Source organism: Daucus carota, chromosome 1 (assembly GCF_001625215.2).
Source record: "Daucus carota subsp. sativus chromosome 1, DH1 v3.0, whole genome shotgun sequence".
In the NCBI taxonomy this organism is placed as follows: Eukaryota; Viridiplantae; Streptophyta; class Magnoliopsida; order Apiales; family Apiaceae; genus Daucus; species Daucus carota.
Window position 1 is genome coordinate 21,296,471 of NC_030381.2, and position 18,328 is coordinate 21,314,798.

The window sequence follows — 18,328 nt, forward strand, 5'->3', positions numbered from 1 at the left end:
ATGACAAGTCTCGGTAAATAAATGAATGGTACATTGTTAATGCTCTATTGTGATAAAAAAACCAAAATAAGGAGGGAGAGGGAGAGGGAGGATGTATACTCATGATCATGTGTCCTTATTGTGCCCGTACATATAAAACGTTAGATATAAATTTATATATTACAATATGTGTTACTGTAATAGTTAACTAAGCAACAATTTAAATTTATAACATCACTAACGTTAACGAGGAAGACGTAAATTCACAAGTCTTTAAACATAGCAAGTAGAATAAATTTTTGACCAGCTACTGAGGATATTGGAGTTATGCTATTAATTGTTTGTTATTTTGTATTAATTTGTGACTATAAATTAGTTGTAGTTAATATAGTTCAAATCTATCAGGATAGGATAATAATTCTCTTTATTAATCATGGCAGTACATTAGCATTTAGTTGCAGTTATCCTGATCTTACTTCATCTCAAGTATTAGGAATATATGTAGACAATGGTACTCATCATCATTATTAGGTAAAATTATATGAATTATGAGTATTTTATAACAAGTCTACAGATTGGTTATGTGTTCTGTCAATTTCTGTGAAGATAGGCATGTATCCCCCACTCCAGCCTTGTCTGATGGGTGGTATTACCACCTCAAGATCCAACCACTTCCCTCCCAGCATTCTGCCCAACAGCTGTAATCAGCCACCATCAGATACAAGCCACCTGTCAGCCGGTTTCCACCATTGTTCTCCCCGAAACACTAATATAGGTTATATATAGGGTACAGATACATATGATAATTCCTCAGTGTTAACTCAAGTACCTTAAAGTCCTATATTTGTTTACAACAGTCCCCTCCCTTGCCTATTCATAAACTACAGAACCATCCCTTTCAGATAGTTGCAAAACAACTTTTGTAGTTTCTGAACCTTCCAATACATTTCCATACTTTTTATTTTCTTGTGAAAAATTTGTCATTACAAAAAACCTGAAGCAATTAGTTTTTAGTATTATGTGTCGAGAAACGTCAAGTTTGTTTTTATATCACCTTCATTGTTTCATCCATCTAACTTTGATTATCACATATTACAATAAAAAACGCATTACCATGATTTAATTGCACATCTGGAGTAGCATACAAGATCATTAGTATAGACTATAGAAACTATTGGAATCATCCAAGGACATGAGTGTTAAACTCAAAAAATGCAGCAAATTTGTGATTGTATTAAATCAAACGCAATACCCGACAAGCACCAAATTTGAGTTAACTTCAGAGGCTGTTGAAGTTGCACTGAATTTTGAAACTGAGACACAATGGAGAGTGATGGGTTCATTTGTTGTCCTTGCTGAAGTGGTTACCATAGTAAATTGGAGATGAACAACCTCTGAGGTTATTTATATATTGTTGCTTCCTTGTTATTTGACCCAGTGTTCAGTTGATGATACTAAGATGCATTAAAATAACAATGGACAGCTAAGGTATATACTTTCTAGATTGTGCGCAAGCTATTGTTTCCTTTTATTGGCAGCTCAATCAAAATAAAAGTTAATATCTATAGGTCAAATGCATTTTTGAGTATACTGTATGTCACCATTCTTTCCTTCTCCCCAGGCTATTCCACATGCCATAGCTATTGTTTCCTTTTATTGACAGCTCAATCAAAATAAAAGTTAATATCTATAGGTCAAATGCATTTTTGAGTATACTATTGTATGTCACCATTCTTTCCTTCTCCCCAGGCTATTCCACATGCCATAGCTATGGTCCGTTCTTCAGATAATAAAAGCCCCCGGGAAGCTGTGGAGTTTATTTTGCAACTTCTAAAGGTATGTTTTATGCTTATTATATATACTGTAGATAGGTTAATAATGTTGTATTGTTTTGGTTGACATTTACGACACAATATGTATCTGCGACCAATCACGATTATAAAGTTGCAAGCTTTAATGCCAAATAAATCAATTTCTTATTAACTTTATTATTATATGATGTAGAGATAATTTAATGTAGCCAATTTGGTAATCTAATGAGTTGAATAAGTAGTTATTTTTTAATAATCACTCTATATATTTCATGGAAGTTACTTTATATTAAGAAATAGTAAACGAATGTAGTAATTATTTTACATTAGAATGATAAAAGTTTTCTTGTTGGTGTAGCTTGTTTTAGTTTTTGCATCCGTAGATTTTGTTGTTATTTGTATATGGGGCTTCAATTTCGTGATATGATATATGAACTGTTGCTCCTCTATTGAGTTCTGTCAATTCTTAAAAAAAAGGGATCTATCCCTAGATATCTCCTTTATCTGTTTGCCAGATCCATATTCTCCCAGTTCTAAATTTGTTGGACATCCAAGTGGGTTACTAAGGCATACCTGAAACTATAACCATAATTATTTGGTCAAAAATGTAAGAGAAAGCATCTGTAAACCTGAGCCACCTGAGTATTTGCCGAAGAAAAGCCTGACTGCAGCAGGTACAAATTCTGTGCGAAGTCTCCTGTCGCAACTGTGATTTTAAAGACATCTGTAATATCTGACACCAGAAGCCATTTAAAGCTAATTTCAGATGTGCCTTGATTTTCAGATATATACAATAAGATGGAATTAATAACTGTATATTGTTCTGAATTGCTAATCCTTTTATCTGTTTATCATCACTCATCACTACACTTTCTAGTGTTGACTTTGGTTGTACCAGAGCTGTTCTTGTCTGTTGAAATCCGCATATTCTTTAGAAGCATAATAATTAATATCATCTTGTTCACAATTTTTTAAAGCATATTTTATTTTTCTCATTTCTACCCCATAGGTAATGGCCATATGTGTTCCTTTCTTATGCTATTAGTTAATGAATCGGAAAGTTTGTTTTCTGCAGTTTCTTTTTGTTGAATGGTTTGTTTAGGCTGCTGTAATTTTTATCTTATTACTGCTGTTTGTTTCACTTATTATTGCTCCTCTCTACTCAATTTGTCATGTAGTACAATGATAACAACGGGAACCCGTTTTATGATGTCTTTTGGCTGGCTTCATTAGTGCAGTCGATTGGCGAGCTAGAATTTGGTCAGCAGGTTAGCATGCTCGGGAAAGCCTGTGGTTTTTATATTATTTATGGTTCCGTTGATTTTACCATAATTAATGCTTCTTCTGAATTTTTTTTCCCTTTTCCACGAGGTGTTTATTACTTTTAATTATTAATTACTTATACAATTATGATAGCAATCAAACTGATTCATCTATTATTTTCATTGTACACTTGAATATGGAAATTTCCAAGTTGACTGGCTTGTGTATCTTTCACATTTCCTTTCCTCCATTTTCGGACAACTCTCCCCAAGTTCTGCTACACCTTTTCTATTTTAGATGTGGGAATAAATACTGTGTCCATACATGTGTCACATCAGTTGTGTAAAGAACACATAGTTCTTGTTGACTACTTGAATTTCTGGATGGTTTCGCGTAGTGCATTATGATATTTTTTGTTCATAGGAAAAAAATTCGAGATGCACCTAATTTTTTGGTTTTTGTGATTGTGACAGAATATTATATTTTTATCATCACTCCTCAAACGTATCGATAGGCTTTTGCAATTTGACAGGTGCATCCGCTGTCTGGTAAACTCCATATGTATTTTTATCTTCTCGTTGTACCTTATGCTATTGTTTTGTTACTAGGATAATGCCGAGCTACAATGGTGTTCTGACAATTAGTTGCATCCGCACTTTGACTCAAATTGCAATAAAGCTTAATGGTTTCATCCCTTTTGTAAGTTTCTGATTGGGGATTAACAATGATATCTTAATATATACTGCATGTTATTAATTGAATTTGTGGATGAAGGATCGTGTTTTCGAGCTGATCAAACAGTTCCGCTCACCTGACACTATGTGGGAAGTTCGAATTGAAGCAACAAGAGCACTTCTTGATCTTGAGTTCCAGTGCAATGGAATTGACGTAGCCTTGATGCAATTCATTTCATACTTAGGGGAGGAATCCTCATTAAAAGGTTTATAACCACTAAATTTGTTTAAGCAATCTGTGTATCTCTTTTAATTTAAATGAGATCGGAAATCCTCGAAAAGTGAGTTCTCTTTTTTGCAGTTCGTATACCACACAATCACTGTACGGAGTTCATCTTGGTACAGCTTTCGATGCTTAGTAATTTTTGATTTTCGGTTATAGGTCAGTTGAAGTTGGGTGTCCATGCTGTGCGCTTATGTCAGCTAGCTGGATCTGCTCATGACAACCCCATAAAAACTGAAACTCTTGTGGCTTTACTTTGCTTGCTGGAGTGTCCAGTGGCTTTCAACAATGTTAATCTTCGGCATTATTTGTTCTGCATTTTGCAAGTACTTGCAGGAAGGTACTCATGTTCCCAACTAATATGGCTATTTGCAAGTGCTTGTTGAAAACATTGTTTTGCCTGTATATTAACATGGAGTTGTCTGTAATACCAAAGAAAGAACAATGATCTATAAGAACAGAGAAACTACAGAGAATAATTCAAGATGGATTCTAGATAGTTGTTAAAGAGCTACCGAAACCCAACAATATAAATGAAGTGAACAACCAGACTGTCGAGTCATTGGGATAACTTCTACTCACCCGCTAGGTTTACAAAATAGCAAATATCAATAAATCCTTTCCCTATATCACCCCTTAATACTCCCCTTACCTCACTCCTTTTCTTGCATTTACTTGATTGCACTTACTTGAAACCTGTCAGACATATATCACTATAGTGTATTAGAGGCCTGTCAACGGATCGGGTCGACCTAAATTTTTATCCATATCCATTTTTTTTATTTAATTCGGATCAGATCTATCAGTCCCGGATTTTTTACAGGCCAATACATATCTGGTCCGCTCGGATCACTTATTAGTGGACAGGACATCCAATCCACTTATTTATTTTTGTTTTTCTGAAAATAATTGACTTAATTATAAAGGTCTATTTAATGTTGACAATTTTGCAATGTCTTGATATTGTAAACACTCAAGTGTTGTTGGGAATGCTAAAACATCTCATGCACTTTACTAATGGTAGGGAACCTAGTGCCATCGATAGACCGCCATGTCAATGTACTAAACTTTTCTGTTGGATGGGTTTTGCCTTTGTATACTGATTTAATACCGACTTGGCCACAAAAAGGTTTCGTTCCTGTAGTCTACACCTTTTAAAGTTAATTAACTTGCTACTTTGTGATGATGTAGAGTGTACTGCACGACTGCTATCCATAAGCTCTTTAATAAATATTTTTATTGTGTTATATTAATATTATATATTCCTATATATAATATTTCATGTATATATATTGGATCGGATCATTAATGGATCGGATCACTCTAAATCCATATACCAAATATTATAATCGTAAAAGGCCGGATCGGATTTCCGCTCCATTGGAAAGCCTAATTGATGGCTGTTAAATTAACATAAGACTTGGTCTACATTGACCAATTAGGTTATTAGTTTAAAACATATAAACTTTTAACACTCTTCCTACCTACTTTTGGTATGTTAACTCACCTTGACAACAAATTATTTTCTCCATGTTCTTTAGTTGTAAACTTGTAGCGCTGTTTGCCTTCTCATGATGCTGTTTTTTGTTGTAAATTTAATCCGCGAGTCCAAGTTTTAGTTTTTCACTTTTGTTGCACTTTTTAATTTTTATCATGTCTCCACTAAAACTCAATTTGTGGATAAATTTTTTTTTTTGGTTTTTTTTTTGTTTTACAATATGAGCATTTTGAATGCTTGTCTTTGCTTTACTTTCTAGATTTCAAAATTTGCCTTGGGCAACTCCCACTGTATCTTCATTTTTCATCATCCTCATATTTTAGGTATTTTAGAAAGTACCAATGATACTCATATTTTTCTAGCTTTTCGGCACCTTGAAGTTTTTCTCTGTACAGACCTTGATTCAAAAAATCCTGATATAAAAATTTGTATTTTATTGGCAATTTAAAGAAGTCCTGTTATATTCTTTAATAACCTCATGAAATTTCATTTTTTGAAGTTCAACTAAGAACTTTGATCATATTGATTTTTTTTCCATCACCTTTGTATTCTTTCTTGGCGTACTCCCATATCCTTTTAGTGACTTAGCAGACATGATACTCAATACTTTGGGAGATTTTTTTTGGATATGTCGCAAATAAATAAATCTTAAAAGGAATTACTATAGCTGGGACTGTGTGAGTACTCAATTATATGCTGGGGCGATGTATTGGAATACGAAGATCTGCTAGGTGACCAAAGTATTACTGCTTCCTAAATCAAAATCCATCCAGTATTAGTATTATTAAGCATTTCTTATTTCTGTTACATGATCCATCATGCGAGTAAAAGATCTATTTTATCCAAAAAAAACTGCAGTTTTTGGTCCTTTAAAAAACTTGTTTGCTTATCCAATAAGGAGGGCATGTGAATCGTGGACGTCTTGCAATTTACATGCATGCGCATCACATCTACTTATTTAGTTAATTTTATAAGTCAAACACTTTTCTTTATTTTTGCTTTGCTCTGACTCGCCCAACCATGTTATCATTGCATATACTTTAGGGTTTCTTGCGTTGCTTGTTCGTCAACATTAGGTGATAATTTCCTCCTATTGATCATCACATGACATGTAATCTAGGTGAAAATCATTAGGGCTAAGTACAGGGCTGCAATATTTGTTTCATCAACAGTGACTTTCTGCTTATATTCAAATCCCTTGTATTCTACATTATCTAACCAAAAATCTCATCTCCTTTCAGGCCCCCAACACTTTCAGGGGTCCCTAGGGATGAGACGCTGCGGATGGGCCATGCTGAGACTTGTACTGAATTGAAGAATATTTTTGCTGCTCTTGTGAAGCACTCTAAGCCTCCTGTTTGCACTCTAAATCCAACATATGAAGATGGTTCAGGAGTTCCAGGTGCTACCAGAGAAGTGGATACTGAGGAAATCAAGTCTCCTGTGCCCTTATTGGACACTATCACCCTGGCTAACGGTGTTCCAGTTTTCCCAGAGTCTAAAGAAGTAGATAACATTTTCAACACCTATGAGCAGAACATCCCAGTTATTGATCTGTCACATGATGGTTCTACCATACCAGAAAGTTACATAGACATAGATGATATATCCAAAAGTCACAACCAAACCCAGAAAATTTTTCAACAAGATTGTTCAATGTTTGAAGGTGCTAGAAAAGTAGATGTGGTTTCCTGTAGTCAAGAGCGAAGAAAACCAGTTGTAAAACTTAAAGTCAAGCAATCTGTTGCAACCAATAATGCGGAAGATGCTGAAAATGCAACATATGGAAAATCTCAGGGGGTGCGTGATGATGCTGATCGTGGAGCTAGTAGTTACATCTCTGTGGATGCAGCCGAAAGAAATTTAACAGAGCCTGTCAGTTTAAGTAATCAAAGTATTGAGGATGTAAATTCATGTCATGATGTTGGATCCCATGCGACTGCAAGCATTGGCAGCGCCAACAAACTAGTAAGTGGTGGTAATGACTTAATAAAAGAACTCCAGTGTACTGCTGATTCAAGTAAATACTCAGTATTTACTCCACCAGAAATTCGGTTACCTGATGTTGCTGATATAGATATAGGAGACTGTAAATATGTTAGTCTACAGTCAGTTTCTGGGACACTTAGTGCTCTTGATGATGGATCGCGGAGAGTGGAGAATCCTTATGTTCATAGTAGAGGGAAAGAACAGAAGAAAAGCAAAGATAAGAAAAGAAAGAGACATGATCACAAAAGCAACCGTGATGATCCAGAGTATCTCGAACGCAAGCGACTGAAGAAGAAAAAAAAGCAGAGGCAGAAGCAATCGGGTATGACAGGAAGCAGGGAGGCATCTCCATCTTTAGCAGCATTGGGTGATGAGGTGAAATCTAAAGTTAGTGTCGGGCCTCTTAACCAGGAGGTTAAGACTGGAAACTCTGTTCATGAATCTAAGTTGGCAATAGTCAAAGGAGAGGAACAGTTATCTCCTCTGGATCAGAGAAAGGCAGACTTGTCTGCAGAAGTGGCATCTTTGCAGATGTCTCGTGCTGAACCAAGCACTGCTACAAGGCAGGAAGGCGGCACGTCACGCAAAATTATAATCAAACTAAAAACTAGACCAGTAGGCAAACCATAATCATTAAGTTCTAGATGTTTACTGTAGGATCTTCATGCATTGTTTCTGTAAAATAATGTACACAGATCTAGTATGAGCACTTTATTTTTTTGTGGAAGTTTCTACAAAAGAATCCCTTCCAGGTTACACACTTGGATGACGCATATGCAGAAGGGATGCTTTGTTGTCCAAATCATGGTTGCTTTCGCCTCCAAAGCTAATGAAGCTAGAGTACTAGTTTGACTCGGTTAAATATGGTTAAGTGAAGTGGCAGAGTGGCTTGTCTCTTTTATAGGGTGAAGATGCATCAACATTTTCACTGAAAAAAATGTGGATTTTTCACAACTTATCACCCTTATTTACTTATTTAACAAAGATAGGGTATTAGACCCGGTTTGAGATGCTGATTTAGATAGCTGAGCAATAGTTTGCGGGTACTATTTGATAAATTTAAATTTAGTCTTTGAATAATAATTTTTGCTCAAAAACCGCTTCTGATCACATGTGTTTTTAGAAACAGTTGTTTTTTGAGCTTTTACAGGAATGTCACATATTTTATCTATCACACATAGCCAAAATCATTATTATTTTTTTATATTATAGCCCAATATATACAAATATCAGAAAAATTATCTAATTTTCAAAACAATATTTTTTTATAACAGCACAATAGTTTTTAACAGCATTTTCAAACAAATCATTAGTTATAGAAAGAGCTTTTTAGTGGATCGGATTTGTGAATATTTTAGGGTCATTTTGGCATATCCGAATATAAAATTTTTGAATGATTAAAATATCTGAATGATCTAAATAAATTAGTTATCTGAATACACTTATTTGATAAAAATATGCATCGTCGTAATCTAATGAAAACCTGACAAATTCAGTCTAAAATAATCCACGTAGTCTCGTATGTGCTGTTGAATTTCAATTGTAAGCCTTTCCGGGTAGTTGAGATTAAGCTATTTTTAAGTCATACTTTTCTGGGGATATTGATCAAATTCCTTCAGAACAACATGATACTTAACAAATTTTATAGTTTAAGCTATTTTTTTATATTTTATAATAACATTGTATATTGTACAATGTAGTTTTATGTTTTATACAAGTCCATATTAAATACAAAAAACTGACTCTAAATCTTATCCTCGAGAATCGAATGAATTTGACGATTTCTTAGATATTGAATAACCAATTTATGATTTCTTGATTATAAATCAAAATTGATAATGGTACACATTCCGTTGAAGTAAGTTTGTATAGCTTTTAACTTATAATTACTAAAATATAATAAATAATAAATACGGTTTTTTAGGGTTTTGGCCCCAAATAACCAAATTTGGGGTGGTAATGCCCTAAATAACAAAATACCCGATAAATGGTCCTCACTAACATTTAGCGACGCTACTGGTGTAGCGTTTTGGTTTTTTTAACCAAAACGCTACATCGTGTAGCGTCTTAGCAATTTAAATTTTTCCAAACCCTTAAAACGCTACACCTAATAGCGTTTAAGGTTCTTATCTTTTTTAAAAAAATAAACAAACGCGACTTACATTGGCGTTTGAATTTGGTGGGCCTGTTGGGCCTTTTATTTTGCTTATACAAACGCTAGTTAGTCAAGCGTTTTAACTTATAACCTAGTGCCCTCCTCCCCTTTTTCTTGATAGACTTAGTTTTTGTGGTCTCTTTAAAATATTTTCTAAGTATAAATAAATCATTCTAAAATTGAAATATATACCCTAAAATATTAACGACGGCTAATTTACCTTCTAATTATTATTTTATTAAATTAAATCCTAAATGTTAACGATTGTAAATTAATTTATTCCGTCGGTTTCTCGGCTTTAGGGCCTTCGGCCCTGCAGCCTCGCATTAGTTAGGGTTTAGGCTCGAGGGAGTAGGGCCTACCGGCCCTACACCCTCAATCCTAAACCCTAACCGTCGGCTAATTTAATATACAGTACGTATTAATCAAACATAAACCCTAAATATTAACGATTGTAAATTAATTAATTAGATTTAGTCTTGGGCTTGGGCCTTAAAGTGATAAACGCTAAATACATTAGCGTTCAACCTTATATATAAAAGTTCTGAACGCTTAACGCATTAGCGTTCCCCCATATATATATAAAACGCTACTGGTAAAGCGTCTTTATTGGTTATTGGGGGTCATTTTCACAAAATCTATTATTCAGGGCATTAAACTCCAAAATTATGTTATTTGGGCTCTTTTTTCGGTTTTTTATGGTGTGCCCATGAGCACACAATAAACACAAAATTTGATATCTTTTCCTTATTTTGATTGGCTTACACCTATTTAATAATGATGGTCCCTCTGCATTCACACCAACCACACCAATCAAAACACATTTTCCGCACTTAGCATGTGCCCATGAACACACGCTACACAAACCCTAACAAATAAGCTAATAAAACCATCTCGATCTTAGTTCAATTCCAGGTATTCTCCATTACACACACTCTCTCCCTCTCAACCGCTCCCTCCCTCCCTCACTTTCTCGCTCTATCTCTCTCTAACTCTCTCCCCCCCCCTCTTTCTATGTTTTTGCTGACTCTCTCTCTCTCTCTCCGTGTTTCAATTACCCTAATTTTTCCATTACTTTGTGTATATTTAATTTTGTAGTGTATATGATTTAAACTTTAATCTGTGTTTGAATTGTTGTTTATGTGTTCTCTAGTACATAGACTAATACTTAATCGAGCGTGCTATTATTTGGGTAAATGATTCTGCTCTGTTTTCTCTCTTTCCCTGCGCCTTTGTTGGATTACAACTATATTTTTCAATTTATGAAGAATGCATCAGATTTTTCGTACATGATTCCTGCCTCTACTTGTTATTTGCAGTTACGTGTTATTTTTCGAATTTTCCAACATCAGATTTATTAAGAATGTTATTTGTTGTTATGTAGGAGATAATGTATGCGTAAAAATGATGTGGTTTTTTTAGGTGGAGTAGTATTTGTGAACATTTTTTTTTTTTTTTAACTCGTTGTAACTAGTATAAATGATTATTAGCCCAACATGGTCACATGGATATCTCACTTTATTATTTCAATTTTATTTTTTATAGTATTTTTGGAAATTAATTTATATTTTTTTTGGAGATTTATTTATGTTTTTTTAGGCCTTGGACCCAACCTTTTCCTTTTATGTATATACGTATCTTTTACTTGTCTCCACATGGTTAACAATTGTTCACTAATGTCCCTTTTTGTGGTATTCTAAATCCATGGCTATAATTATAACATTTTATTTGACCGATTAGAATCCAACTATTGGCTTACTTGCAGTAGTTGCTTGAAATTGCATTATTGTATTAATTGTGTCGCATTAATCATAAAATTTACGGTCAGCTAGCTATGCGATTGATTTGCATTTACTTTTCCCAAGTCTTAAAGACCCTACAGGGTGTGTTGAATGACCCCTTGTAGTTTCGACCTTCAACATCTCTGCTTGTAGACACATTCCCCTGATCATGAAGCTAACTATCAATCTCTCCCCCCCCCTTGCTCTCCCCACTCTCTTTTAGACTTTATAATTGCTTTGCGTATATATGATATCAAAACTAACAGTAATTTACTTTTTGTGTGCCCTTTTGTTGGATTTCAACTACATGTCTCAATTTATGAAGAATGCATCAGATTTTTCGAACCCGATACCTGCCTCTACTTATTACTTGCAGTTACTTGTTATTTTTCGAATTTTCGAACACCAAATATATTAAAAATGTTATTTGCACTTACGTAGGAGATAATATATGTGTAAATGGTGATGTGGTTAGGTGGAGTAGTATCTGTGAACATAATTTTCTTAAAACTCATTGTAACTAGTTTAAATGAATAATTTGCCCACGTGCCCAGCATCGACCCATGGATATCTCACTTCATTATTTCAAATTAATTTTCTCAGTATTCTTGGAAATTAAATATATATATTTTTTGGAGATTTATATGATGTTATTTTAGGCCTTGTACCCAACCCTTTCCTTTTATGTATATACATATTTTTTACTTGTCTCCACATGGTTAATAATTGGTCACTAATGTCCCTTTTCGTGGTATTCTATATCCCTGGCTATAATTGTAACATCCTATTTGGCGCCGATCAGAATCTAGCTGCTGGTTTACTGCAGTAGTTGCTTGCAAATGCATTTTTATGTTAGTTTTGTCCCATCAATCATAAAATTTTCGGTCAACGAGCTATGCAATTAATATGCATATACTTTCCTTACGTCTTAAAGACCCTACTTGCCCACAATAGTTTTGATACATCCCTTAGTATACCAAATTTTGTTGAGTACACATACTTCTAATACTCTACTAATCCAATGATTTAAAATAAGATTAAACGATAAGAAGTCGGGCTCTACTAATTATATTTTTTATATATTTGTTTGCTGCTACAATATATACTTGGTACACAGTTATATATTATTCGAAGATATGGGTCGGCCGAATCGTGCAAAGGACAAGGACGGTGATCCTCTTCGTACCCAGGTATGCGATAGACTGATAGTTACATTCTATACAAGGACATATTCCATAGTTAATTTTTAATCCTTGTCTTTTTTACTCTTTAAACACAATTACACACCCTTCCTGACAAGGTTTGAATCTCCAACGTCCCGTGATAGTTTTTCATCTTAGTTTTACTTCTCATCCTCTAAATTTTTGTTTATTCAGAATGCAAAAAGATTGGATTGTCAAAAGTCAATATCAGATCGTAAGAAGGCAAATTTAGATCGTCTAAAAGTTTCAATGCAACGTGCAAAGGCTTTGGGTGGTGAGGTAATTTACTATACTCCTCTTGTTCTTCTTTAATTCGTACTTAAGAAAAAGTTATGCATGGAGACTATAATGTTTCATCGTAGATTGCTGCATTATTCTTTTTTTATCATTATTCTTTTCTTTATCTGATCCTTTTTAATCATCAGATTCCAATATTAAATAGTCTATCCCTTCAAATCCCAACTTCTGCTTCTCAATTCCGGATATATCGAAGAACACCGGTAAACTACACACTAAAACTATATTATATATTTATTTATTGTTATTGATTTTTTATTATTTAAATGGATTCAGAATATTATTTTGTCCCTTCAGAGTCTCAGTGAAAGCCAAAGATCAATAGTTGCGGGTGCATTGTCTGTTTTTCCACAGAGCCCACCAGTACCTTGGGTAATTTTTTTAAAAAAAGGTAAGTAAGGAATTAATTTACTTTTTGCTAACTCACTTGCTATGATTCCTATTCTTCAGGTAGGATTTAGCGCTTATTTCCTCTTTGAATTTGCTTGCGGGTATGCGCTTTTTGAGGCCCATGGAGTGAATGAACTTCATCTTTCAAACTACCATCACCCTCTTTCGCTCCACTTTAAATCATATGAGGAGTATATTAACCGCCCTCACCAAACATTCACGCTAAAAGCTTTTCATCCCTTTTCATCAACTGCTGAAGCTCTCGTTCAGATGAATGCAATATCCAATTGTAAGTTAATTACCCGAATGAGATCTTTAATGTATTTTGATCCTACTTCTTGCTTGTGTGTTTGTGTTTTATTGAAGCGTATTTTATGTCACAACCTGATTTCTAATTTGACTAATCAATTTTTCCACACATATATTTATATCATCTGTTTTATATAATTTTATAAAATCACCATTAAAAGTATAATACGGCTGGTCTAATATACTCTGTAGTTAAGTTCTCTTGGAATCCTACACCAGTCCTTCAAATCCTTCATACAGATGAGTTAAAAAAAAAACCATAAATGAAGGAAGTAGAGAACTTGCCTTTGTATTTGTCCAATTCAATTTTCTTTTCCTCGTTCTCTTTTTGGAATAACTATTGAATTGTAAACCAGGTTGACAGGTAGCAGGACCATCATTAACCAATATTATGTCCTTCATATCATTCTAGTTGAGTGAATCATTTAAGTTACGCAATATATCACAAAGTAGTGCAGGTTATTACATAAACTTCCCATAATTTATAATATAATTCTTCATTTAACTATCGCAAGCTTCCAACTACAAATGTATTAGCAATGTTCCTCCATTCCCCAATTTGTTCCCAAATTCTATAACTAGTGTAAATTCGAGTTATCATTCGGAGTTGCTATACTCTTTTAAATTTTATATAAGCACAAGCCAACAAGCATTTAAAATTACTATTTCTTACATGGAAACCGCCCTAAACACATAACTCCATATATATATATATATACATATATATATATATATACATATATATATATATACATATATATATATATATATCTACCCCTGGAATACAACCTTTATTTAATATAAGAGAATATATTTTATTTTGCAAAAATAGGCAAATTTTCTGCATTTTTATTTAATAGTGGTCCATTACATTTATTTTTATTTTTTTGCAGCGACACTGAGTCAACAGTTAAGAAATTTCCTTGAGAATGATCTTCCAAACCCGTTTGATGTCCAAACAAGATATTATGTGTCAACTATGGATATAGATTTGGGACATAATATATCAAATGCATTGAGAATGTCCGTTGAGTGTGGTCGGCAAAATAATGATCTCATGCGTAGTTTACGGATGAACATTGAAAAATTCATCGATGGCTTGATGGTATACGTTTTATATTCTGTACGTTGTTCAATACAATAATTATATATGTGTGTGTGACTGTGTGTGTGTGTGTGTGTTTGTGGTTTCATACTGACATAATCTTGTGCATTTTTGTAGCCTAAAGACGTGGAAAAGGCTCAACAGAATTTGGCACGCCTATATAGTAGACAAATGTGTACTTCAACGTACGCACAAAGTTCCACGAGAATTTCATCTTCTTCCGTACAACGAGGGTTGGTTGTACCATATAGATTTGAAGGAGTTTTCATCGCCAAGGGTAAGGAGGATTTTATTTGTACCAGAAATTTGGTACCCGGTGAAGCTCTTTATGGTGAGGAATTAATATTTGTTCAGGTGAGTCAAATTATATATTATTAGTATTTAATTCTTAATTGATGGATGTAATTCAGCATATTTATGATACGTGGAAATTATAGTATGTTGAGTTTTCTCTTTCGATCCTATGCCATACAACCAAAGACCAACATGTTTGTTACTTTTTGTTTTCGGAAAAGGTGCAAATTTGAGCGTCTAAACATATGTTCGTTCGAAAATTAAAGTTCAAAATAATTGATAAGATGCTCTTTATAATGTTATCCATGTTTATTGCATAATATTAAGAAGCTATATGTTGTCTTTATACGAAATCTGTGACATAGTTCTATATGCTGATATTTGTATCAATCTTCCAGAATGAGGGTGGAACCGAAGTTGAATACAGAGTATGGAATCCGCTCATGTCGAATTTGGCTAATGCAATCATGTGCGGTGTTACCAATATATGGGTTGTAAGTATCAGCTATGTTGCAAAAGCATGAGTTGTAAATTTAATTTATTAATTAAGTTAAATTTGCATTTAATTTCTTTTATCCTTTTTAGAAACCTGGATCTCGTATTTTATACCTGGGAGATGATGTGTGTCAAATTACACTTTCACATTTGTCTGATCTTGTTGGTCTGGTAAGTTCTTTGTTGCGTTCTTAATCATTGTATATCCTCGTCCAGCTAAATGAATTTAAGATTTCTATTATATGTTATTTATGTCTTGCATAGATATGGAGATAAGATCTAGTACTAGTTTATGAATGTATGTTTCATTTACAGGATGGTTTGGTCTATGTAGTGGGGTTGTCTGATGTTGCAGTAAAAATGGCGGAGAAGAGGCCAAATGTTATAACAGTTTTCCAAAAACCTTCATGTATTGGGAAGTATCGCATGGTTGTTGGCATGGTGGATGTAATTTATGCTGATATACATTCAGACGAGGTAATATGATTTGCAATGCTTTTTGTTGACTATATAATTTCAGTTTCTTTTCAAATGTTTATCATTTCCGGAATGTGGGAGGTGCTTCTTTTCTTGTATATGTAATGCTCTATCATCATCTCATCTCATGTACAGTTCATTTTTAACTCTTTGTTTTGGAGCTTTTGGTCATTCCATCTGCACTATATAGTTAGGTATTCTGGTGTATTATCTCTATATTCTCTTTACATAGTTGTGATTTTAGTTCCTATGTTGTTCATCAGGTACATACTATTACTAGTAATATTATATACTATCTTCGAGCTGGTGGGCATTACTTGGTCTACACACGGGTTTGTTTCTGAACTATAATATTTATCAAGTACACTGTAAAGTAATAAAGTTTTTTGAAGTTTATTTCAAATATATTGATCTTTTGTGAATTATAGGCAAGCAACATCTATTCAACTACTCGAGGTAAAGATCCATTTGCTTACCACCATCGACAAAAGGAGTTTACACCAATTGAAGCAGTCATGTTGGAACCGATTGACAGAGAATATGCAATGGCTGTTGGTGGTTTCCGTATGCCGGAAGAATAGATTTACAATCACAATTGTGTTTTCGGGAACTTTCTTTGAAACTTTGGTTTTCATTCCTTTCTTTTAACGAAATGAAGCTTGCATTTTGGGAACAAAGTTATATTTCTTTTTCCCTGTGTTCTTTTTGTGATTCACTCATTTTATCCATGTCCTGTGTTTGTAACTCACTATCATGGCAAGTATTAGATTCATCGGAATAGTGTGTGAAATAGTATTATTTATAATCCTATTTCAATACACCCATTAACAAGTAACAAATCAGGGTTCGAATACCAAGGTAACAAATTTATTAAAACTTTATATTATTATTTATAAATAATATATGTCATTAATGACAAATTTAAATATAAGTTTAATTAATGTGAATTATTTATATTAACTTTATTTTGAAAACTAAATAATAGAATTCGAATATACATCAAATTAAAATTAAAATAAATATTATGAAAATAAAATTAAGACTATAGATAATAATTACATTATATTAGAAAAAAGACCTTGTAAACTTAAAAGTTCATATTAAACAGAAAAACAGATCCCATTTTTACATCCAAAATTACCCTGATGGGCAAAGCCCGTGCAACGCACGGGCTCCAATAAAATTTTAAATTTATTATATATATTTAAAATTTTAATATCATTTTGTTGGTATTTTACTATAAATCATTAGTATAACAAATATATATTTCTATTACCTACACGTGAATGTTTTTCTATTATTAATATCCGATCATGTTTTGTTTTGGAGTAGAAGACATTCACGTTTATTGATATAAATTTTTTATATGGATTTTCGTTTGTCTTTATAAGTTATATATTTGTTTATAAGTATTTTTCAATATTAATATATGTTATTGATGATAATTTTAATCTGTATATGTTATTGATTGTTTTTCTTAACTAATTATAAATTATACCCTTTCCATCTCATATTATGAGTCTTCTTTTGACTATTAGATGGTCAATTTGACCAGATTTTGACTATTAATTAAAGAAAATTTATAAATTATTTTAAAATTTTGAAAAATGGATTTTGAATAGGATTAGCTATAATTTAGAATAAAGTAAGTTTTTTAATTTTTTTGAAGTCAAATAATATGTGTAATTTGTGGTCAAAATCTAGTCAATTTGACTTTTCAATAATCAAAACAACATACATAATATGAGATTGAGGGAGTATTTAAAAAAACATAATGGACATTTTGTGTTATAGCCTTAAACACGTGTGAGGCACCGGCGAGCATATAGTATTTTTTGTTTTTTTAACTAATTAAATTTTTTATTTTTTTATTCTTTTTATTTATAAAAAAGTATTATTATTTTAGAGTAGAAGACACTAGAGTTAAAAGACATTAGACCAAATGTATTTATAAGTTATGCATATATTAATAATTAATATATATTAATGATAGTAAGTTTTTTTTTTTTTTAATTAGTTATAAATTATATTTAAAAAAATAATGATGAATTTTTATCTTGTAATATATTAAAGTGTTTAATGATGTAAAATAATGATAGAATAACGGGTTAATTATCAACTGGATCACTTATTTCGGCCAAATGTATCATCCGCATCACTGTGAAATTTTTGGTCTCATAAGAACCACTCAACAGACTAACGGTTGCATTCCGATAAATCAAATTAAAAAAGCTAACAGTAGCAGCTGAGGTGAAAAAATAACAGCTACTTTTGCTAACTATGTATTCCACTTCACTTCATTCCCCAGTAAATATAAAATTAAAAG

At 32.9% G+C, this 18,328-nt stretch overlaps 2 protein-coding genes across 8 annotated transcripts in view; both read left to right on the forward strand.

Annotated features, from left to right (window-relative positions):
• LOC108202768 (transcription initiation factor TFIID subunit 2) overlaps nt 1-8,299 on the forward strand; it is a 29,977-nt gene extending 21,678 nt beyond the window's left edge. For 2 of the 3 annotated variants that reach the window (XM_017371304.2, XM_064092936.1), the window contains 7 exons: nt 1,729-1,815; nt 2,969-3,058; nt 3,527-3,585; nt 3,662-3,752; nt 3,828-3,993; nt 4,170-4,350; nt 6,750-8,299. In XM_017371304.2, the coding sequence (XP_017226793.1) occupies nt 1,729-1,815; nt 2,969-3,058; nt 3,527-3,585; nt 3,662-3,752; nt 3,828-3,993; nt 4,170-4,350; nt 6,750-8,127 (2,052 nt within the window). In that variant the 3' untranslated portion in view covers nt 8,128-8,299. Of the gene's footprint in view, nt 1-1,728; nt 1,816-2,968; nt 3,059-3,526; nt 3,586-3,661; nt 3,753-3,827; nt 3,994-4,088; nt 4,351-6,749 lie in introns of those variants that run through there. The other variant, XM_064092939.1, reaches the window with a different exon arrangement.
• Nucleotides 8,300-10,456: 2,157 nt separating this feature from the next.
• On the forward strand, nt 10,457-16,730 carry LOC108204391 (uncharacterized). 5 transcript variants are annotated; one of them, XM_064092957.1, is made up of 13 exons: nt 10,457-10,567; nt 12,551-12,623; nt 12,810-12,914; nt 13,061-13,135; nt 13,230-13,304; nt 13,383-13,611; nt 14,525-14,736; nt 14,854-15,090; nt 15,429-15,524; nt 15,616-15,696; nt 15,841-16,002; nt 16,266-16,334; nt 16,431-16,730. In XM_064092957.1, exons 2-13 carry the CDS (start codon nt 12,570-12,572, stop codon nt 16,581-16,583), a joined length of 1,548 nt encoding a protein of 515 aa, XP_063949027.1. In that variant the 5' UTR covers nt 10,457-10,567; nt 12,551-12,569; the 3' UTR covers nt 16,584-16,730. The 5 variants fall into 5 exon arrangements, with proteins under 5 accessions (XP_063949027.1, XP_063949016.1, XP_063949020.1 ...); XM_064092946.1 differs by having other exon boundaries at nt 10,498-10,567; nt 13,209-13,304; nt 14,525-14,754; XM_064092950.1 differs by lacking the exon at nt 10,457-10,567 and having other exon boundaries at nt 12,422-12,623; nt 13,209-13,304.
• Nucleotides 16,731-18,328: the final 1,598 nt, after the last annotated feature.